This window comes from Culex quinquefasciatus, chromosome 3 (assembly GCF_015732765.1).
Source record: "Culex quinquefasciatus strain JHB chromosome 3, VPISU_Cqui_1.0_pri_paternal, whole genome shotgun sequence".
Lineage (NCBI taxonomy): Eukaryota > Metazoa > Arthropoda > Insecta > Diptera > Culicidae > Culex > Culex quinquefasciatus.
Window position 1 is genome coordinate 66,052,975 of NC_051863.1, and position 23,821 is coordinate 66,076,795.

The 23,821-nt window shown below is 40.2% G+C and overlaps 1 protein-coding gene across 4 annotated transcripts in view; it reads right to left on the minus strand.

Moving 5' to 3' along the window:
• Window positions 1–7,399: 7,399 nt before the first annotated feature.
• LOC6032545 (katanin p60 ATPase-containing subunit A-like 1) overlaps window positions 7,400–23,821 on the minus strand; it is a 45,323-nt gene continuing 28,901 nt past the window's right edge. For 3 of the 4 annotated variants that reach the window (XM_038264132.1, XM_038264131.1, XM_038264129.1), the window contains exons 2-5: window positions 12,247–12,635; window positions 8,311–9,259; window positions 8,020–8,253; window positions 7,400–7,959 (exon numbers count right to left, since the gene is read on the minus strand). In XM_038264132.1, the coding sequence (XP_038120060.1) occupies window positions 7,761–7,959; window positions 8,020–8,253; window positions 8,311–9,259; window positions 12,247–12,635 (1,771 nt within the window). In that variant the 3' untranslated portion in view covers window positions 7,400–7,760. The remainder of the gene's footprint in view (window positions 7,960–8,019; window positions 8,254–8,310; window positions 9,260–12,246; window positions 12,636–23,821) is intronic. The other variant, XM_038264130.1, reaches the window with a different exon arrangement.

A 23,821-nucleotide genomic window follows, 5' to 3' on the forward strand; every position in this document is an offset into this window, starting at 1 on the left:
ATGCCATCGGGACCGTCTGGGATTGAACCCAAGCCGACTGGGTGAGAGGCAACCTTTTGGAAAGTTATCTTTTTTGCCTTCCTCACCTCACTGAGGCAAGGCTATAAAATCACTCGAAAAATGAACTTCTTAAATACGACTCCAAGATATACCTTCACGTATACCTATCGACTCAGAATCAAATTATGAACAAATGTCTGTGGGGATGTGTGTAGACATGATTTTTTTTCCACACGATTATCTCAGAACTGGCTGAACCGATTTTGGCCAGATCCGCCTTATTCTGTTCGTTTTGGGGTCCCCTAAGACCCTATTTAATTTTATTCCTAACCTCAAAAGGCCGGGTCTTTTTTTTTACGTGCGAGAGTCGCGCCAGATGCGAAACATCCGGTTGCCACATTGCTTCAAATGAGAGTCTGCATGTTTTCTGCAAAAGTCTGTATCAGCTATATATTTTTTTCATAAACTTATTTTGATTAGGTATTACTTTGTAAATGTGAGGAAGGCAGCACCCACCAAATGGTGGATTAAGAAATGTTTTTATTTTACAAATATGTTTGTACTGAAATCCCTTTTGTAAAGAAACACTTTACTTCTCTTTACAAATGTTTTTAAATAATTTGAATGAATTTGAAAATAATGCAAATTATAATGTTTTTCGAAATTCAGTGATTTATTGTTGAAAAGGATTCATATATTTTTTTTCTCAATCTTAACGATCTGACTGGAAGAAAATAAACGCTTTTCAATAAATAAATATTCCAGCAAAATCTTAAGTATAGACAATAGTGAGAGATAACAAACGAACATAACATTACCATTGTTTTTTTTTGTCATTAAATTGACAGAGAATATTTAAGGTTGAAAATACTTAAAAAATGTATTGAATTGGAATCATGATTTTTTTTGTACCATTTTTTTTTTTTTTTTCATTTTATAATTATTATTAAGATAAGGAAAAAACATAAAATTCTTACGAAAATTAATTACACCATCATTATTTTGTTGTTATTCGGGTAGTAGAAATTAACTTGAAAATGAATTGGTTCAAAATTCATAATTCATTCTTTCTAAACCCGATATTTCTATGAAATGTTAGTTCAAGCAAATACACAAAAAAATGCATCAATTTCAACATAAGGTCGAATTCTTTAGACCGCTTGGCATCATCCTGCAAAATTCCAGAACCATGCTTGTCTTAGCTTATTTTTAACTCCGTCTTGAAATAATATTTTTAACTAACTGTCAAATGGATCCCGATTTTTAAGGTATTAAAATTTAATTGTAATTTCTCATTTTTTTATTTAATTTCTTTTTTTATATAATTTTTGTTCATAAAAGCATACTTATTGCTCATTTTCCAAAACTACTTCATAAGATGAATCCCAAATGGGCCGGATTCCACAATAATCTTAAGACCAGATTGCAGGCTGCACAGAAGACCTTGACCCGCGGGCCACAGTTTGGTGACCACTGATCTAATAACTTGGACCATCAAGGGAATGATGGAACAAGGAAAATCACAAATCCGCATAGCTTAAATATTTCAAGATTATTCAGGTGAACATCGATAAGATTGTTTACTTTTTACGCTTTGGTCAAGCAGTCTTGGTCTGACAGCTATATCATGGATTTTGGTCTGGAAAAGGCGAGGGATAGGACACAGCGCCTTCTTGGGGACCATAGAATGTCATTTAAGCAGAAAGTTTCATTTGTCATAATAATTATAAGTTTATTTATAATTTTAGTTTTGTTAAAATAATACAACTTGTTTTGAATTAATTGACCAATCGCCTAAACAAAAATTACAACCAAAAAAATATATATAATTTCAAACAAACCCCTCCCCTAAAATCACATAAAATGATGCACCACACAGCTCGGCACAATGCCCCGTACCGCCCGAATCCCCTCATCGGTGATCCGCCGACAGCAAGCGACCTCCAGGTAGCGCAGGTTCGGAAATTTCCGCACCACGTCCAGCAGCTCCCGGTCGGTCATACCGACGATAAACTTGAGCCGGAGTCGCTTCAGCGTACCACTTGGATACAGGTAAGCCACCGGGACGTCCAAGCTGTTGAGCACCAGTTCGTCCAGCAGCTTTAGCTCTTGCAGCGCGTTGTCGGCGCTCGGTTCCGCGTTGGCCATCCGGTACGAGCGATCTGCAATTTCCAACCTTTGAAGCTTGGCGAAGGGCTTGCAAGCGGACAGTAGGGTATTGCGGATCGTGAACTTCTCGTCGAAGGTTATTTTGAGCTGCTTGGTGTTTGGCAGTAGTTGGGTGAATCGCTGGAAAATAGCTTGATCGTTGTCCGATTCGTACATGTGCAGGTGGAACGTTTCCACGGTGGGCAGCGGCTTGCAGTCTATTAGGAGGTTGGAGTTTAGCTTTCCGGATATTCCTAGATGCTGAAATGGGAGAGATTAATTAAGAACTGGTTTGAAGACTTGGGTGAAATGCTAACTTACCTTTAAACATTTAAGACGGTTCAAGTAACACAGAGATTTTTCACCCAACTCAGTTGATTTCATGTGGAGAACCTTCAGTTCGGGACAGGCCCTCGTCAAAGTGTCCAGCACAACATCCTGGATATTGCAATCAAACGAAACTTCCCTCAGATTCGTGAATTGCTTGAAGAAATTCTTCTGCGCAGTCACTGAAGTGTCTACAATCTTTCCAGACAACTTAAGTATCTTCAGCTTAGGAAATCGTAATTCATTGATCTCGAAGTAGTAGTCGGATGCAAACATCTCCAAGGATTTCAGCTGAGGACCGAACTTTTTCAACGCTTCTATCGATTGACCGATGTTCTCCGAGCTGGTAAAGTTGACCGTAAGTTGTTCAAGGTTCGGTGCAAATCTAGGCACGTCCAATGCTGAACATTGTAACATGTGGTTCAGCGATCCCAAATCTTTCAAACGGCGCAATACCGGAAATGTCCGTTCAGATTTCCCTTCGACACTCGAGAGACCCACAACCAACTGCTGTACGTTCGGCGTCTTCTCTACGATCTGCTGCAACTGGTTTGCCTTGAACATTGTCAGGCAGAACAAGCTGTCCAACTCGCGTCCGAAACGATCCACCAAGTTCAGCAACAGCTCAAACTGCGCCTCCGGGCACTCTTTCGGTCCAAAGAACGCCATAATGTGACGATAACGCCTCGCACTGCTCCTCAGAACATCGTACTTGCTGGCCCGGAAATTCTCCCAGTCCACGAGACGGAGTGTCAAGTGCCGCATGAAGCGTCTGGAAAAGGCCAGTGCACACCAAGTGCGGCAAACCAGTGAGACGGATTTGCGATCGTGCAGCGGAAGGAAACCGAACACGTGTTCGAGCATTTCCGAAGGAAGGATCTCATTGATGGTTGATTCTTCTTGGATAGATTGCGATTGGTCCATATTCGCCGTGGACATGCTAACTTCGAAAAGTGCTTGTTTGGTTGAGAATTCTTGATTGATCAAATTGTTCTGAGCAAGTGCCATAATGATATTGAACTAGCTTTAAATTTATAAAATATATCTATCAAGGCTTGTTGTAAACTGAATAATATGCTTTTCAACCTTGAATATTATATACAATGTTTCTTGTTTGGAAAGGTTTACCCTACAGAATTAAATATTCCTGATAGGTATGGTAAACTAACAGTTGGTAAGTCATTTTTGTAATCATGTACCTACTGTGATTTGAACATTTCATAGAGACTGATATTTTTTACCCCTTTGATTAATAATATTTACCTTGTCATTTACAAACTATTTTTCACTCTTGTTGAACATTTACATATTTTTTGGTAATCACGACACAATTATCTTATAAAATCAATGTTTATCTTGTTTACTTGAAAGAAAAACTTTCTAAAAATTGGGCCGTAGCCCAGTTAAAAAGCAGGCAAACGTCAAAAACCAAAACAAACCGAAATGACCAAGGGGTTAATGGGTGCAAAAGCATGTTCAATATTTAAAAAAAAACTTTTCAAGCTTTTATGTAATTTCAAGTCACAATGATAGAAATATGAAAAGAAGGCATTGTAAATAAATGTGAGAAAAATTTATTTTATATTTTAATTGAAAAATATTATGCATCGGTGGTCCCCTCGTTATTTTTCGTTCAGTCCAGTTAGCGAGCAGCATTCGGTGACTGGGCTATCTACGTTCTCAGCCCAGTTACCGAACAAGTACTGTACTTCAAAAGTTATGTTGGAAAAACGATTTTGACTGATGTTCGAATGATTGTAAAAATGGTGGTTTTTGTAAGAAAACTCGTCATGTTATATATTTCCAAAAAGTTATTTGAAAGACCACCTTATCAAGAGTTATGAGCACTTAAGTGTTATTTATACACTTTATAAAAGCCGGATCTCAGATATTTTGATGAAAACGTTGTCCGGATCTATCATGCGACTTATCTTTGGATAGGTAAAAGACCTTTCCAACAAGCACGGATTGGATTGGAGGTCTTGTTGTATTACGTTATTTATTACCATGCCATAGTTTCGTAGTTTATGGACACTCCCTACAAACGTCATTCATTCACGCGCGCTTTCTCTTTCTTTCTCACTTTTCATTCATTCTGTATCCGAGTGCCGAGCAGTACAGTCGTGTCAATAAACGTTAGTTTGTTAAGTTAATCAAACTTGTTTTAATTGACTACCAAATAAAACATGGTGTCAGAAGCACTCGTGGACTAAAGGTGATTTCCGGCGTCATTTGAAATCGCGGAAAGTGTTCGGCGAGGAAAAGTTCGATCGAGCGACGAAGAAAATCATCAGCGGAAGTGATCGCGAAGCAGTTGCGCAGTGAAGAGCGAACTTGTTTGATCCTGTCCAGCGACATATTTTCTTTAACGTCGTGTCGAGGCGAAGTGTTTTCCCACAAAATGGATTCAAAGCAGTTTGCCGAGTTTATGGGAAAGTTCCAGGAGATGATTGGATCGTTGAAGAAGGCGCCGGCTGCGCCTGTAGAAAGACCGGCGGCAGTGGCATCGGTTCCTCTTCCGCCTCCGCTGGAACTGGATGGAGACATGGAGAGCTTCGATTTTTTCGAAGAAAGTTGGAAGTATTACGCCAGTGCAGTTGGGATGGACAAGTGGCCAGAGGCTCAAAACGAGCAGAAAACCAGCATCCTGCTGTCGGTGGTTGGAACGGAGGCTTTAAAGAAGTATTTCAACTTCGAACTGACCGCCGTGGAGAAGAAGGACCCGAAGCTGGCATTGGCGGCGATCAAGCGGAAAGTTGTACGTGAGCGGAACAAGTTCATCGATTGGTTTGATTTCTTCTCGCTGTCTCAGGGTATGGAGGAAAGAATCGATGACTACTTGTGTCGATTGAAGTCGCAAGCGAAGGTGTGTAAGTTTGGAGTCCTGGAAGAAGATTTGCTGAAGTACAAGCTCGTTACGTCGATCAAATTGTCGAAGCTGCGCACGAAGCTGTTGACGATGCAGAATCTGACGGAGGCACAAGCAGTTGATTTTTGCCGCGCGGAGGAAATTGCCGAGCAGCACCCGATTTCCGAGCAACGTAATGCAAGCGTGAACAAAGTGAAGAAGCATGCAAAAAAGTGCAAGTTTTGTGGCGAAATGCATGACTTCACGAAAGGCAGTTGTCCAGCGTTCGGCAAGCGGTGCTATCGTTGTGGCGGAAAGAACCATTTCGAAGCAGTGTGCAAGGCAGAGCGTCGGAAGAAGCTAAAGCGGAAGTCTCATGTGCAGAAAGTGCTTGTGGATAGCAGTACCGACGGTGACTTGACGGAGACGGAGTCGACGAGCAGCGAAAGTGCAACAATCGGAAAAGTTTCCGATGGAAGTGGTGGGCATGTTGAAGCTAATCTAGACATGTGCATCGCTGGAAAGTGGCAGTCAGTTCAGTGCGAATTGGATACAGGGGCAAACGCCAGCCTCGTGGGACACAGTTGGTTACAGCGGATGACCGGGAAAGCCCACAGTGATCTTCAACCGTCGAAGTACCGCCTTCATGGCTTTGGTGGCGGCGAAATTCCTGTGATCGGTCAGACGACTATCCGTTGTCGACAATACGGCCGTAAGTACAACCTAGTCCTACAAGTGGTCGATGTTGAGCAAGGTCCGTTGCTATCTGCGCACGTGTGTCGCACTTTGGGCTTCTTAGAGTTCGGCAAAATGACTCGCGTCAACATGCCGGTTTCTACCAAGCGCAGCATCTGCCGCATTGAGGCTCAGTGTGCAGGTTGCGTTGCCGGGCAAGATCGTCAACCAACAAGAACGCGCCACGTGAGATACCGCTGTGATTGTACGACAGGCGGCCCGCGGCAGACGCAGACGGATGATCCAGTCCGCGCACGGCGAAGCACGAATGGTGCTAGCTGTGGTATTGGCCGCTACACGAAGTTTTCGAGACTTGGTGAGTCCGGATCCACGTAATGAACCCAACACGCCCAAGGTAACCCACCAAATCTCGATACCAGTCAAGCTTTATGCCTCTAGCAGTCACACATCATCCGAACAAGCTCCAGTGGTCTTCAGAAACATCCAGCATTTTGTGGTTTAGTTTTAGGTCTTTATTTTTAGTTACACATTAACCTCATTCTCAAGCACAGTTCTATTTAGTTTTCTTTTTGATAAAACAGGGAAGATGTTGTATTACGTTATTTATTACCATGCCATAGTTTCGTAGTTTATGGACACTCCCTACAAACGTCATTCATTCACGCGCGCTTTCTCTTTCTTTCTCACTTTTCATTCATTCTGTATCCGAGTGCCGAGCAGTACAGTCGTGTCAATAAACGTTAGTTTGTTAAGTTAATCAAACTTGTTTTAATTGACTACCAAATAAAACAGGTCTGACTACCCTATCATAAGTTGTAAACACATAAGTGCCCTAAATTATGAAGATCTGACTACCCAATCTGATGGTTTGAATAATGAGTAAATTGCAAAAAACACCGCCCTTTTGTATCTATTTTGGATAGTACCCTTTAAATGTGATGAAGGCATCAACCATTTAATGGTGGATTAAGTTAATTGTTCAAGTTCAAGTCGACTAGTTACATTAGTTTCTTTAAGAGATATTTAGCTCAAGAATCATTTTGTGTGTTTTTTATGAGTTATGTGTGTTAGCAAAAGAGTCAATACGGTAAATGTACACGGTGCTCAAAACACCTCTCAGCAAAAAAAAAATGTGATGTAGTTTTCGAGATGTTATATCCGATTTTTTCTAAGAAAATCTACAATTGCCTTACAATGTAGTCATTTTAAAGAATATTTAATTAGAGATTATTATGCCATTTGCTTATGATGACTGTTGAGTATATCTGGGTCAAGTTTTAGGTTTGCTGATGTAGATTCTGATTTACAGCCATTTTAAAATGTTATTTCCAACATTTTCATTGTGACATGTGATATTGCACTACACATTTGTAAGGCATCTTTTATTGACTCATCTCAGCGTTTTATTTATCTATTTCATGCAAAAACAACAATGTTCTTATATTACAATAATGGTAGTAATACAACATTGGACACAATAAGTCAGATAAAGAAACAGATTAGTGGACTTTACGAAACCTAAGACAAAACACCTTTGAACTCATCAAATAAATATCTTAGCGAAAAATAACGTTTCCTAATGAACACAACGGCTGTAGATGCAAGTTCGCATGAGATCGTCGTCGATCAGTTTGAGAGACAAAATGTGACAAAGAGGGGAAAAAGGGGGGAGCAATATTTGTTTGATGCCAGAACCAGAAAACCGTCGGATCAGGCGGAGGCTTTGAGCTTAGACGTAACACTAGCACGACCCGTACTCGTCCATCCACGTTTCATAGCGGGCCACGTCGTTGGCGGACACCGACTTGCGCGTCTTCTTCATCGCGTCCTGGAAGTCCTGGGCGGTCACCGGCAGGTCGACCTCCTCCCGCCGGATCATCTTGATCTCGGACGGGCTGAGGCCGCTGATGTGGCGCCTCATCGCCATCATGGCGGCATCGCTAGAAAACGAGAAATCGATTAGAAACTATTCAGTTATTGGGCATCTGGAAAGACCTTACCGGCAAACGTTAGCGATGTCCGACCCGGTGTACCCGTCCAGCTGTTCCACGATCGCTGGCGTCTCCAGATCCGGCGAAACGTTGACGCCCTTCAGGCAGAGCTCCAGCAGCGCCTTGCGGGTGTTGTCGTTCGGAAGACCAATGTAGACGCGCTTCTCGAACCGCCGCCGGAAGGCTTCGTCGATATCCCAGGGATGGTTGGTTGCCGCCAGGACCATGATAATCTTTTCGTCACTGAAAGTTAAGGAAGTTTGAGATAATGCAACGTTCAAATAGAAACTCATAACTCACTTGGTAGCATTCAACCCGTCCATCTGGATCAGCAGCTCCGCCTTGAAGCGTCGACTTGCCTCGTGCTCAGAATCGCTGCCCCGGGACGCACACAGTGAATCAATCTCGTCGATGAAGATCGTGCTGGGCGCGTAGAACCGGGCCATTTCAAAGAGCAGCCGGACCAACTTTTCGCTCTCCCCTCGGTACTTGGACGTAAGCGTACTCGAAGACACGTTGAAAAAGGTCGTTCCACACTCGGTGGCCACCGCCTTGGCAAGCATGGTCTTGCCGGTTCCCGGCGGTCCCACCATCAGCACTCCCTTCCAGGGGCGTCGAATTCCTCGGAAGAAGTCGGGCAGAATAACCGGGAGTACAACGGCTTCCTGCAGGATCGCCTTTGCTTCGTTCAACCCCGCCACGTCGTTCCACTGGACGTTCGGATTCTTCTGAAGCATGTCCTTCTCCAGCGTGTCCACCAAATGGGACTCATACCCGATCGAGTTGAACATCTTGGACTTCTCCAGCCGCTTAACCGGCGAATGCTGCTGCTGTGGCGAGTTCTCCTCCACCGAGGTCACTTCCTGATCGTCCGAACCCCCGCCCTCCTCCGAAGAGGACTTCTTCGGTCGCTCCTTAATCTTTGACGTGGCCAATTTCCGCGCCCGAATCCGCTCCACCGAGCGGCTCTTGCGCAGCGAACTTTTCTGGCCGCTATTGCGGCTGCTCCTCCGATCCGTCGGAGTGGTCGTCGAGCTGGTGTAACCGACGCTGTTCTGGTGCGTTAGCGATGAGGTACTGGTGCTGTGGTGCTGATTGGAGTTGTTGATTGAAGGCAGCGTTGGTTGCAGTTCCGGGTCGCGACGCCGCAGCGACGAGATCCAGCGGGAGTCAGTGGCCGTGGGCGGCGAGGACGCGTTGGAAGCCATGGACGCGACGTGGCTGTGGTGGCGCGGGTTCGGGTGGACCTCTGGAAGGGGGAAAAGAGAAAAAAAAAGAATTTATTGATTTTCTTTAATTGACTTAAAATTTAACAAGTACACTCAATGCAAAACTTTTACAACAAATTACAAGGTATTAAAACTAAGAATACCGTTAAAATCTTTCCATTGTCAATTCAAGCAAATTGGTATAAAATTTGATAACTTTGTACAACCTTTTAAAAAATTGCAGTTTATGCAATAAGTAGCAAAATAATGTTTTTTCAGCACGATTCGTGCATTATCCGCATTGACAAGTTGGATAACTATGACAAGTGCTTAAAAAATCTAGTTTCGCCGCGAGTTGCATATACATATTTTTTTATTCAATTCCAAAAAACGCTTTTGAATAGGATTTTTCAGTAAAACTTTTGCTACCCCGCTATAGTTTGCGTACAAAACAGTGTCGTAAAGTATTAATTTTCGAAAAAAACGTGGGTTACTACAAGTCTTATTATGTGCAATAAATGTTCATGAACTGTTATATTTGGCGGTGATAAGTAGGCCATTTCGAAACTGACAGGAATACGATTTTTTAGTAGAACTGCTTAAACACTTTTTAACCTTTTTGAAAAATCACAAATTTCATTCATTTTTTTTTCAAATAAACATTGCCAGAAACATCTGAATCCCCGAAATTGGTCATCTAACACATACAAAAAAAAATCTTTTACATCGAAAAATGAAGTGGAAAAGTTTTTGCGACCAATATTTCGATTTTTTGAAAAAAAAGTTTCTTAATCCACCTTTAGGCTAGTACGCAGACCGGAAGGAAAGGGGTCAAGAAACAGCTTTACGAACGGCAGAACAAAAGAGAGGGGATGTTTTCTTGGGGCTTTTCTTCACCCTCTCTGACTTGCTTTCGCTACCGCTGCTGCCCATTTGAAATTTTTCTTGACCGATTACTTTCGAGGTGCGTACCTTACATTTAGGTGGTTGGTGCCCAGTCACGACGTTCTAGCAGGATTCTAGCAGAGTTCTTACAGAGCTGGATATTCTTAGAGCTTTCTAGCAGAAATGTTCTATCGTTCTAGCAGGATTCTGACAGAACCAGCTCTGCTAGAATATTTCGTGACTGGGTGCCTTCCTCTCATTTATCGAGAAATTAAATGTGAGAGTGTGTGCAACATGGAGTTAAACTTTCTGTGAAGTTGCTGTGAAGATTACCATGGCACTTTGAAAAGTTTAACTCCATGTTGCACACACTCTCACATTTAATTTCTCGATAGAGTGATTACAATCCCCTAAAGTGTCCACATGGTTTATGGATCTCCCCTAACGTGATCGCAGCACCTAAGAGGTCCTAATAAAATTATGTGACGAGTAAAAAAAACAGACTTCCTACAGACTTTTTGTCATGATTATACAGACACCGCCTTTCAGGAAAATAGCATCCCTCTACAAGGCTTTTTACGTGGCGATCAGACGGGACCATTTGAGGTTATGTCAATTCAGACCATTTTTTAAAAAGCTTATAATTTAAGATAGGTAAGTCAGATCTTGAAAATTCTTATTCCAACTAAAAGGTCTTCTCATATGCTTTCTAAAAATATATAACATGTGAGGGGCTCATGAAAAAACCACCCTTTTTACCATAATTTTAATTTAATATGAAACAGTTTTTTTAACATAACTTTTTAAATACATGATAAAACTGCATGAATTTAAATAACAACTTAGGGGACGTTAAGACGGATCGATTAAAACCATTCCGGCCAAAATCGGTTGAGCCTGTGACGAGATATTCCAGTGACATTGATTTGGTACACATGTCTACATACAGCCAAACACACAGACATTTGCTCAGCTGGTGATTCTGAGTCGATATGTACAAATGAAGGTAGGTCTAGGAGGTCTAACTAAAAAGTTCGTTTTTCGAGTGATTTTATAGCCTTTCCTCAGTAAAGTGAGGAAGGCAAAAACAGTTTTGATTCAAAAACTCATCAAAGATTTTTGCACATTCTGGAAATTTCTGAAAAGTTGGCATTTGATGTCCCCTAAATTATATCAAAAAAATAAATGAAAATAAAAATAGTATTTTTTTCAAATCAAGTTTTAGGGACAACATTAAAAATCACCAATAATTTTTTACCAAGTATAATTTTTTTCCAGTGTAGTCCTTTTCCATACCTACAACTTTGCCGAAGACACCAAATCGATCAAAAAATTTCTTCAAAAGATACAGTTTTTAAATTTTCATACATCATTTTGTACGCTGTCAAATTTGTATGGAAAATTATATGGAAAAACTAATGATGAAAAATTGCTTCTTTGGGCATACCGAAGGCACCAAAAAAGTTTCAGCTGGATTAAAAAATACAAAAAAATCGAATGACCGAAATCTCAGAGAATTGCTTAGCTGCAACTATTTTGCAAATTCCGAGATAACAATTAACTATTTAACAAACCACGAAGTGTTGAGAGGTAGCTGGGGAGGCCAGCTATTGTTTTACACTAAGAGTTTTGTGAAGAAATTTCCTGAAACTTGAGAATTAGCAAAATAGTTCTAACTGTCAAAAATCTTATCCGCTCTTTTCTCGTGTTGCTCCAGCTTTAATATCCTTAAATTTGAAATTTCCGTGCCGTGTTAGTCCAGCTGAGCCATGTCCCAGTCTGCACAACAACAAACCTAAAAATTAAGGCCATCCATAGCGAGCTAGGCTAAAGTCGTCATAAACACATGCAACCCCCAGAAAGGAAAACCGAACTCCGTTTTGGACAATGTTGTTCTGAACGAAACCACCGACTCTCACCACCTTACTAGCACTTATTTAGGGGTCAGTTTCGAAACATTAAACATGAAATTGGGGTTAATGTCATCGAATAAGGTGTGTGTAAAGGTGGGAAAACCCCCGTTAATGTAGGTATTGGGGCCAATGGTTTTCGCTCATTAAATCCCGCGATAGATACGTGGACGACCTCCTTTCTTTCCCCCTATTTCCTCATAACACCCAGTTTGTTCGAATAAATCACCCACCCATGCGACACAGACGACGACGTGCGGTTAAAGTCTTGGCATAATCTTCATGCTGACCTTGTGTTGGAATTTTGTTCTTCTGCAGGTTGACCCGGATCGTGGAACCGGGCGGGCCGCCGCCGCCACCGGAGTGGACCGAAGTCGCCGCAGCCACGTTGCTCGTGCTGGTTGCCTTCTTCATGCCGATGACGGGCACGCCACCACCGCCGATGGATGGTCCGGGTCCGCCCCCACCGGGACCACCCCCTGCCCCGGGGTTGGTGGCCGAAATTCGCGACGGCCGGTGGGTGGTGGTTATTTTCGTGAAGGCGAACGGTGCTAAATTGTCCAGTATCAGCGTGTCCATCATCCGGGCCATGTGCTGGAAGCTGGACGTCGACGGTTGGGAGCTGTGTGGGGGGAGGAGAGGGAGAAATAGCGAAGAAAGTTGTTAGTTTTATAGTTCAAAGCTGTTATTAGCAATGTATGCAACAAGCTGCAAAATGTGGATTCCAAAAAGTACGATGAGTGCTGAAAAAATCCGAATTTATTGAGCCATTTTCAGCCTTCATCAACAATTTCTAATCATCATTATTCAAACATTTCTTGATTTCACTCGGGTTTCAATCCATTCGACCATACTATTTTTAAGGTTCTTTTTTTTTGGACATTCTCTTGCTATTTCCTAAGTAAAAGAAGTACTTTGTTGATAAAAAACTAACTTTATCCACCTACGTGGTTAGTGCCTTCCTCTTTCTAGAAAACATGGCTTTAAAACAAAGTTCAATTAAAACCTGGCGTCAAAAAGTATTGACAGAGTTGCCAGATCTTCGATCTTTGAAACTTGTTGGGATGGTTTTTTAATTACTTATCCAACGATAGGTCGGATGCTGGATCCGGACATAGTTTTCATTTAGTGAGTGAGATCCGGCTTCAAAACAGGACATTATTATTATCACTTAACACTGGAACGCCCAACGCAAGTCACTTAACACGGCCTTCAACTCGCTGGTTCTTGGGCATAACTCAACCAGTCGGGACGATTCTTGTTTCCAGGGATTTATAAGAATGTCTAGATGATCCTAAAATTTAACAGAACTTCATTTTAACAAATCTGTAATTTTATTAAAAATACTGCCTCCGGGGAATTTTCGACGATTTTTTTTACACGCGAAAACAAAAAGTTGGAACGATGTTTTTGATCGCAAAAATTATAGATTTGATCAAATTGAGTTCTGCAAAGTTCTCAGACCATCAAGACATCCTAACAAATCATTAGAAAGAAGAATCGTCTTGATTGGGTGAGTTATGCCCGAAAACCAGCGAGTTGAAGTTACTGTTCCAACTTTTTTGGAGCATTGTGCGTTGGAATGTTAAGTGATTATAACTTGAGATAGGGTTGCCAGATATTCAATTTTTTGGGCTCGTTGGAAAGGTCTATCGATTACCTAACCAACCAAAGTGGGTCGGATCTGGATCCGGACATATTTTATATGCATTTAAGTGAGGTCTGGCCTCAAAAAAGAACATAAATATCACTTAGGTTCTCATAACTTGAGACAGGGTTGCCAGATCTTCAAAGTTTTGGACTCGTTGAAAAGGTTCTTCGATTACCTAAACAACGGTGGGTCGGATTATCGATCCGGATATAGTAAGATATAGTAAGATCATGTTTACATGAAGTGTTATAAACAAATATCGTTTTTGAGCGAGCAAAATAAAACATCCAAAATATATGCCATCTCGTTTGTAATCATAGTAGCCAATGCTAAAAACGCTTACATACTAAAAAATTTGAAAATTCGTCGCTTTTTGTTCACTAAAATGCAAATATCTCGGCTTTACGTGGACATAAATTGAATTTTAAAAAAACAAAATGTCCTCCTTGAAATTTCCTATAAGTTGCATGCATTAATTTTATCTGCAAAATTGATTTGTTCGTTTTGGGGAGTGTTTTTTAATATTTTTAAAGCAAAAAATACATTTTTTTCCTGAAACGCCCCGCCATGCCCAAACACAAGCTTTTATGGACTATGTATGTACAGAAATTTGTTCAGGGGACAATAAACTATAACTTGAAGCCCAAGGTGGCCAAATTTGATTGACTTTAGTATGATTGTTACGCGCATTTCTGAAAACAACTCGAAAAATGCACTTTTTTCATTCAAGCTCAGCGCTCGAGTTGTAAACCATTTTTGGGAATTTTTTGTTGTATGGAAACATTGTTCCTGACCTCCTAATCTATCATTCTAGGGGTGAGAACCAAAGATTTGACAACTTTTCATTTTCTATGAAATTACATGTACGAGTTTTTGCATTCTTAAAAATAGCAGTTCAATAGCAAGTTTCAGCCTGATTCAAAAATATTATTCATTCACAACATATCAAATTCAATCGATATTTCCCCGAGCTGACATTTTCGACCAAATTGTAAAGCCAAATTTAAACTGCTAACCTTTTAGCGAATTTTCACATGTTTCCAAAATATCGCTGCATAATTTCTTAGCCATGCTATTTTCAAAATAGTCGCCCTTTGAACGCGCGAACCTTTTGCATAAACATCGAATTTCTCCGCAACGAAAGTGGTTGCCAGCAATTTACAGCAAAAGCCCAGTTAGTCAGTTCTATCACAGACAACAGACGTTTGGGCTCGATTCTTCCCTTGTGTAAATCATTGTTACAGATTTTTTAGTTGTGGCAATCCGTTTGTGGCGCTGCAGTCGCTTTGCCCTGACACATTGCCCGCTGTCAAAATATCGCTTTCCGCCTACTTTCATTTTGTTGGTTTTCAACGTTTGTAATCGTTTGTTCTGGTTCTGGTGTTTGAGGATCGCTTACACTAGAAATCCGGTGGGGAATCTGACGCGCCGGGAGAACATTCAAGATTCAGGCCTTTGGTATGGCGACGAGGGTTCGCCGGAAGTGGCGTCACTTGAAGGTGGGGTGGGTTTCGAGGGCGTTGAAGATGTTGATGCCTTGGAGGTGAGCGTTGAAATGATCGTGGTAGCTGGTTTGTCGGTTCCGGAGATAATCTTCGGAATGCGGTCGTTTGGGGCCAAAAGGTTTACGGGGTTGGCCGTGATAATAGCTCTTGCTGACGGCGCCGATGACATCCAGACTTTACCGTGTCATACCTTGCTGTTTTTCCTTCTTCGACAGTTCCGGATTGTTTCGTTTCTGGTTCCGGATCTTTTATCCTCCAAGAAACGCTTGCCCATCCTCCCGATTTCCACCGGGTCTCCTCCTTATTTTCGCTCACCTCTGTTGGTTTTGTTTATAAACACAACCAGCAAAAAATTGACAGCCTCAAGCGCGGCCTTGGTTGCTGTGTTTAAAAAACCATCAGATTAGACTATTTTTTAATATTGATAATTAAATGAAAAAAAAATCCATGTGCTCGTAAATCGTGTTAATTGATAATTAAAGTAGATTTACTATAGCATAAAAACACAATCTTTACCTTTTTATTTCTTTTTTTCGAAAAATTGAAATAATATATTTTTAAACATTTTTGGGTGATGCATTTTCAAACACACCTTCTCAGAAAACCATCATGGCTGCTTTAGAGAGTGGCAATAGGCTAACAGATGGCGCTAGTAGATTAGCAGGATGCGGCAGCCATGTTTTTACACACGATTTTCAAATTATTTTGTTCTAGCCGCTACGTCTGTTGTCTGTGGTTCTATATAAAGTCGTGTGCAATATGTGTGACAAGGACACCGTGGAGTGTCGCGTTTGCAACATTTCCGGTTTTTGACTTGCGTTGGCACACATATTTCAAGTTTATGTGCTCTCTGCAGCATTTCACCTGTTGCATTTTTATTTGTGCGTTTTTTTTTCGAGATAGGAAATTGCATTGTTTTTTGCAGATTTTTTTTCGATTTTTTATCAAGTTCAACTATCCTAAAGCATGACAACCCAGAAGACGGTGAAGTCTCACAGGACAAACCAAATTGATTAAGTGGCTAAACTTCTGTGAAATTTCGTGCTTCTCCGCTCGAATTTCTGACGGTTACGTGACTGGAGCCCATTGAAGGCACTCTTTGGGCAGTTTTCAGGTTTCCTCAGGAGGGAAATGAGCCGCGATAAAGCGTCGGACTTTGCGGGCAGTAAAGTGTTACAACTAAGCGACTAATCATGAAGGCGGACGATATGTGTGTCAAGGCTTGGGCTCCAAAATGTTTCACGGGGAGTTTTCAAGAATAAGGGGGCCAGTAATTTGAGTTGAGGAAAGTTGCTTCAAATAATGTGCAAGAAAGCCACAATTTGGACTGATACTTTTGGTACTACACACAAAAAAATATTTCCGAATGTTACATCATTTTTGATGTAACAATTAAATTGAAATGCAATTTGATGTAAATTTGCAACAAATTATACGTAAAAACATGATTTTACGTGTGATTCAACCGTTACGTCGAATGTCAAGTTTACATCCACTGAGTTTACATGTGATTCATTTTTTCCGTGTCGAGTAAATCCACTTTTTTTCTGTGTATATTTGTTTGTTTGTCAAGCAAGACGTAAAATTATCTAAATTCACAAAACAATGCTGTTTATTTCAAAACAGACATCAACACCATCAATGAAGATTATTTCAACTTTAAGTAAATCTTTCCCTGTTCCTGAGGGGAACACCCGTGAAGAGTATCGGGGCCGGCATTTACAAAGCGGATTCAATGACAGTTCATTATTCAACTTAATGTTAACATGTTGAAGTTAATGTTAACATTCCATAGGTTGTCTTCCTAAGGTGTCTTGATAAGGTTCAGTTTGTGACGATACACTACCTTCCCTTTACTAAGCAATCGAATCCAGAAGGGAAAAGATCACCAGTTGTCTTGGTCCGAGCCAGGATTTGAACCCCGATCTGCCGCTTACGAGGCGGAAGCGTTACCACTGGGCTACGTGGCTCGGAGATTTCAACTTTAGCGTTCAATTATTAATTTGGTTAGGGTCAGGGTCAGGGATGTCAAAATCATCATTAAAAGAGTCTTTGAAATAAAAAGACTATGAAATAAATTGAACAATTCACTTAGAAATAAACTTAAAAAAAAACTACTCTAAGGTGAATCAGTTTTTTTTTAATCCAAGATGGTGGCCAAAATGGCTGTTATTCAATAGGCAATCAACTATTCAAATTTGTCAAAATGGGGTCGCAGAACTCAAATTTGTTATTAAAATAAAAAAAAAAACAAAAAAAAAACATATTTAAAACATATAAAACTAGCATCTGACAAAAATATGAGCACTATAGGTCAACGGGAAGTGGGGCAAATCTAGAAACATTGCATTGTTTGATGATTCAAAAACGTCAAAATCTCAAAAATGCTGTAACTTTGGCAAAATTCAATTTAATTTCAAAATTCAAAATGCATCTGGAAGGGCTTAGAAAATGCAGCAAAATGCAGGGTGAAACATTACAATTGGTAGAATCTAAAGGGAGTTATTGGCATTTTAGTGAAAAAAAACAGCGCAATTTTCAAACTCTTATAAAAAAGTGTTCCACCCAGATCTCAACTCGATTCGACCTGCAGCTTGTAGGGGACATCTAGGACTACCATCTGAAACTGAGAACGATTTGGATAAGGCAGTTTAACATATTAAATAGATACTTTTTCTTTAAGTTATTTTTTTGGTTGTAAATTTTTGCTTGGAGGAAAATCAAATTTTCCGGTGATAATCTCATCATATTCGTATTCCATAACAATGTTTATTTTCATCCATTTAAAACCTTTAAAAAATTTAAGTTAAAAAGAATGTCGAATCACATTTATTGAAAATCAAGCTTGTTTCCATGGACACTAGATGTCACCTGAAAATTGCAGCTTCTTAATTTTTTTAACTTCATTTTCTTAACCCTCTACAACCAAAACCCGGCTTTAGACGGGCTTCGATCTAAACAATTGCCAAAAATCAATTTTTCAACCAATTAAAAATAATTATAATAAGATTTGATAAATTAAGTTTGTTGAACGAATTCTTATCTAAATTTTAACCAACAATGATTTTGTCTCTATTTTCAGATTAATTGGTGAGAAGTACGAAACGAAAGTGAGAGCACTTCGTGACGTCAAAAGTATCGATTTCAACGGAACCCATACATCACTTTCGCCCGAAAAAAATCCTAACCTTCTTTATCGCCCACAATCTACATCTCATTAGACCGCCTCCACGGGGTCGCCGTGAGTCAGCCCAAAATTCAGCCTAAATTTAGAACTCTGGTAAATGCCTTCGCGGCAGACTGTTGTAACACGCCCAAGATTGCCGGTTTGACCCTGGAATTCGGAACTTGGTCGTTGTAAAAAACCAAGCTGCTTGCTCCAAATAGTCTTCTAGCGGTTAAATTGCTTTCAAATTTGTCCACAATTCAACGGGTTGACCGGAAATGCAGCGCAACGAACTCAAGCGGTGGCCCAGTTTTGGGTCACGTCCGTTCGTCACACTTACTTTTTTATTAGTCAGTTCCAATCGGAAGGCATTTCTTTATGCTAAATAATTGATCTCACGACAATCATACACACAGAAAAAAAAGAGTTATTACACGCCACGGTTGGTCAACCGGACGAGGTCGTTGTCCTGCATGAACCCATTATTCAGCAAGGGGGCGCGGGTACTTTTGAGTATTATACACAGAGAAGTCCAGTACCTGAGTTGGAAAGTACGATTTATGTGAGGGGGTGGTAGCGTGCCGAAGGAAAAACCGACAAAGAATTCAAATAATGGCACATGCAGTCTCACGAGCCGGACTGTAAACATTAAGAATGCATTTTTTAAGTGTACCAATTTACTACAGGCTCTAAGTTGGAACTCACGTATTTTTCCTACCTAAAACCTTTTTCGCCCGTGGTTACTCCAGCGCACCAAAACTTTGAACTCAATTTTCTCGGAAATGAGACAACTTTTCATAGTTGCAGATTGTATACTTAAATCTCCCAACAATTTCATAAAATGTAGTAATGCCCAAGCAAATTTAAAGAGCAAAACTAACTTAATCCACCTATGTGGTTGATGCCTTCCTCACTTTTTACCAAAAATGGGTATATGAGTGGTTTCATCATTTTTTTAGATCCAGAAAAAAAGAACACAATGTATAACTTATGTGGTCATAACTCGAGACAGGGTTGCCAGATCTTCAATGTTTTGGACTCATTGGAAAGGCCTTTCAATTGCCTAACCAACGATGGGTCGGATGATGGATCCGGACATTGTTTACATACATTTAAGTGAGATCCGGCTTCAAAAAAGTACATAAATATCTCTTAGGTGGTCATAACTCGAGACAGTGTTGCCAGATTTTCAATGTCGTGGACTCGTTGAAAAGGTCTTTCAATTAACTAACCAACGATGGGTTGGATGATGGATCCGGACATCGTTTACATACATTTAAGTGAGATCCGGCTTCAAAAAAGTACATAAATATCTCTTAGGTGGTCATAACTCGAGACAGTGTTGCCAGATTTTCAATGTCGTGGACTCGTTGAAAAGGTCTTTCAATTAACTAACCAACGATGGGTTGGATGATGGATCCGGACATCGTTTACATACATTTAAGTGAGATCCGGCTTCAAAAAAGTACATAAATATCTCTTAGGTGGTCATAACTCGAGACAGGGTTGCCAGATCTTCAATGTTGTGGACTCGTTGGAAAGGTCTTTCAATTAACTAACCAACGATGGGTTGGATGATGGATCCGGACATCGTTTACATACATTTAAGTGAGATCCGGCTTCAAAAAAGTACATAAATATCACTTAAGTGGTCTTAACTCGAGACAGGGTTGCCAGATCTTCAATGTTGTGGACTCGTTGGAAAGGTATTTCAATTACCCAACCAACGATGGGTCGGATGATGGATCCAGACATCGTCTACATACATTTAAGTGAGATCCGGCTTCAAAAAAGTACATAAATATCACATAAGTGGTCTTAACTCGAGACAGGGTTGCCAGATCTTCAATGTTTTGGACTCATTGGAAAGGCCTTTCAATTACCTAACCAACGATGGGTCGGATGATTGATCCGGACATAGTTTACATACATTTAAGTGAGATCCGGCTTCATAAAAGTACATAAATATCACTTAAGTGGTCATAACTCGAGACAGGGTTGCCAGATCTTCAATGTTTTAGACTCATTGGAAAGGCCTTTCAATTACCTAACCAACGATGGGTCGGATGATTGATCCGGACATTGTTTACATACATTTAAGTGAGATCCGGCTTCAAAAAAGTACATAAATATCTCTTAGGTGGTCATAACTCGAGACAGTGTTGCCAGATTTTCAATGTCGTGGACTCGTTGAAAAGGTCTTTCAATTAACTAACCAACGATGGGTTGGATGATGGATCCGGACATCGTTTACATACATTTAAGTGAGATCCGGCTTCAAAAAAGTACATAAATATCTCTTAGGTGGTCATAACTCGAGACAGTGTTGCCAGATTTTCAATGTCGTGGACTCGTTGAAAAGGTCTTTCAATTAACTAACCAACGATGGGTTGGATGATGGATCCGGACATCGTTTACATACATTTAAGTGAGATCCGGCTTCAAAAAAGTACATAAATATCTCTTAGGTGGTCATAACTCGAGACAGGGTTGCCAGATCTTCAATGTTGTGGACTCGTTGGAAAGGTCTTTCAATTAACTAACCAACGATGGGTTGGATGATGGATCCGGACATCGTTTACATACATTTAAGTGAGATCCGGCTTCAAAAAAGTACATAAATATCACATAAGTGGTCTTAACTCGAGACAGGGTTGCCAGATCTTCAATGTTTTGGACTCATTGGAAAGGCCTTTCAATTACCTAACCAACGATGGGTCGGATGATTGATCCGGACATAGTTTACATACATTTAAGTGAGATCCGGCTTCAAAAAAGTACATAAATATCACTTAAGTGGTCATAACTCGAGACAGGGTTGCCAGATCTTCAATGTTTTAGACTCATTGGAAAGGCCTTTCAATTACCTAACCAACGATGGGTCGGATGATTGATCCGGACATAGTTTACATACATTTAAGTGAGATCCGGCTTCAAAAAAGTACATAAATATCACTTAAGTGGTCATAACTCGAGACAGGGTTGCCAGATCTTCAATGTTTTGGACTCATTGGAAAGGCCTTTCAATTACCTAACCAACGATGGGTCGGATGATTGATCCGGACATAGTTTACATACATTTAAGTGAGATCCGGCTTCAAAAAAGTACATAAATATCACTTAAGTGGTCATAACTCGAGACAGGGTTGCCAGATCTTCAATGTTTTGGACTCATTGGAAAGGCCTTTCAATTGCCTAACCAACGATGGGTCGGATGATGGATCCGGACATTGTTTACATACATTTAAGTGAGATCCGGCTTCAAAAAAGTACATAAATATCACTTAAGTGGTCATAACTCGAGACAGGGTTGCCAGATCTTCAATGTTTTGGACTCATTGAAAAGGCCTTTCAATTGCCTAACCAACGATGGGTCGGATGATGGATCCGGACATTGTTTACATACATTTAAGTGAGATCCGGCTTCAAAAAAGTACATAAATATCACTTAAGTGGTCATAACTCGAGACAGGGTTGCCAGATCTTCAATGTTTTGGACTCATTGGAAAGGCCTTTCAATTACCTAACCAACGATGGGTCGGATGATTGATCCGGACATAGTTTACATACATTTAAGTGAGATCCGGCTTCAAAAAAGTACATAAATATCACTTAAGTGGTCATAACTCGAGACAGGGTTGCCAGATCTTCAATGTTTTGGACTCATTGGAAAGGCCTTTCAATTACCTAACCAACGATGGGTCGGATGATTGATCCGGACATAGTTTACATACATTTAAGTGAGATCCGGCTTCATAAAAGTACATAAATATCACTTAAGTGGTCATAACTCGAGACAGGGTTGCCAGATCTTCAATGTTTTGGACTCATTGGAAAGGCCTTTCAATTGCCTAACCAACGATGGGTCGGATGATGGATCCGGACATTGTTTACATACATTTAAGTGAGATCCGGCTTCAAAAAAGTACATAAATATCACTTAAGTGGTCATAACTCGAGACAGGGTTGCCAGATCTTCAATGTTTTGGACTCATTGGAAAGGCCTTTCAATTGCCTAACCAACGATGGGTCGGATGATGGATCCGGACATTGTTTACATACATTTAAGTGAGATCCGGCTTCAAAAAAGTACATAAATATCACTTAAGTGGTCATAACTCGAGACAGGGTTGCCAGATCTTCAATGTTTTGGACTCATTGGAAAGGCCTTTCAATTACCTAACCAACGATGGGTCGGATGATGGATCCGGACATTGTTTACATACATTTAAGTGAGATCCGGCTTCAAAAAAGTACATAAATATCACTTAAGTGGTCATAACTCGAGACAGGGTTGCCAGATCTTCAATGTCTTGGACTCATTGGAAAGGCCTTTCAATTACCTAATCAACGATGGGTCGGATGATGGAACCGGACATCGTTTACATGCATATAATTGAGATCCGGGTATTTGTGAAAACACATTTTTATGCATAACTTTTGAACTACTTATCGAAACTTCAAACAATTCAATAGCGATGTATGGGACCCTAAACCAAGTCGAATGCAACTGGTTCGATCAAAATCAGTTCAGCCAGTGCTGAGAAAACTCAGTGAAATTTTGGTCACATACATACATACACACACATACACACACACATACACACACACACACACACATACACACACACAGACATTTGTTCAGTTTTCGATTCTGAGTAGATATGTATACATGAAGGTGGGTCTAGGAGCTTTTAATAGAAAGTTCATTTTTAGAGCAGGATTATAGCCTTACCTCAGTGAGGAAGGCAAAACGTAAAAATGGCATTTTTTGTAAAATACATCACACCAGTATTCGAAAGCTTGTAAAAACTGCCATATCTGGAGAAACTTTTGAAAAAGGCGCATAAGCATTTTGACAGCTAGAACTATTTTACAAATTCCAAGCCATCAGGTAACTATTGAACAAAACCCGCAGCGTTAGAAGGTAGCTAGGAAGGCCAGTTATTGTTTAACATATCGAGTTTTGTAAAAAAGTTACTTGTTGGCTTGGAATTTGCGAAATAGTTCCAGCTATCAAAATGCTTATCCGCCCTAATTGGATATCATTTGAACCTTCCCAGGTAGACGGTAATAACAAAATTCATGCCATTTCAATAACAAATACTGTTAAAATAACAGAAAGTGTTATGGAATCATCATAAAAAATCAATTTTTGCATAAGGGTTTAACAACAGTTTATGTTATCATAACAAAATTTGTTATTGGTCTGATATTGGTTGAAAGCCAAAACAACTTTGTAATAACATTTTTTGTTATGGAAGAATACCTACAACTGTTATTGGGATGATCGGATTAGTTGTTAAAATAACAAAAAATAATAACAAAAATTTGTTAGAAGAATAACTACAAGTTTTATTGGTCTGTCATTACAATAACAATCCAATAACAAAAAAATCATAACGACGAATAACAAATCTTGTTATAAATAACATTCCCAAGTTATTTCCGTCTGCTCGGGTTAAACAAAAGCTTTTTGAATAAAA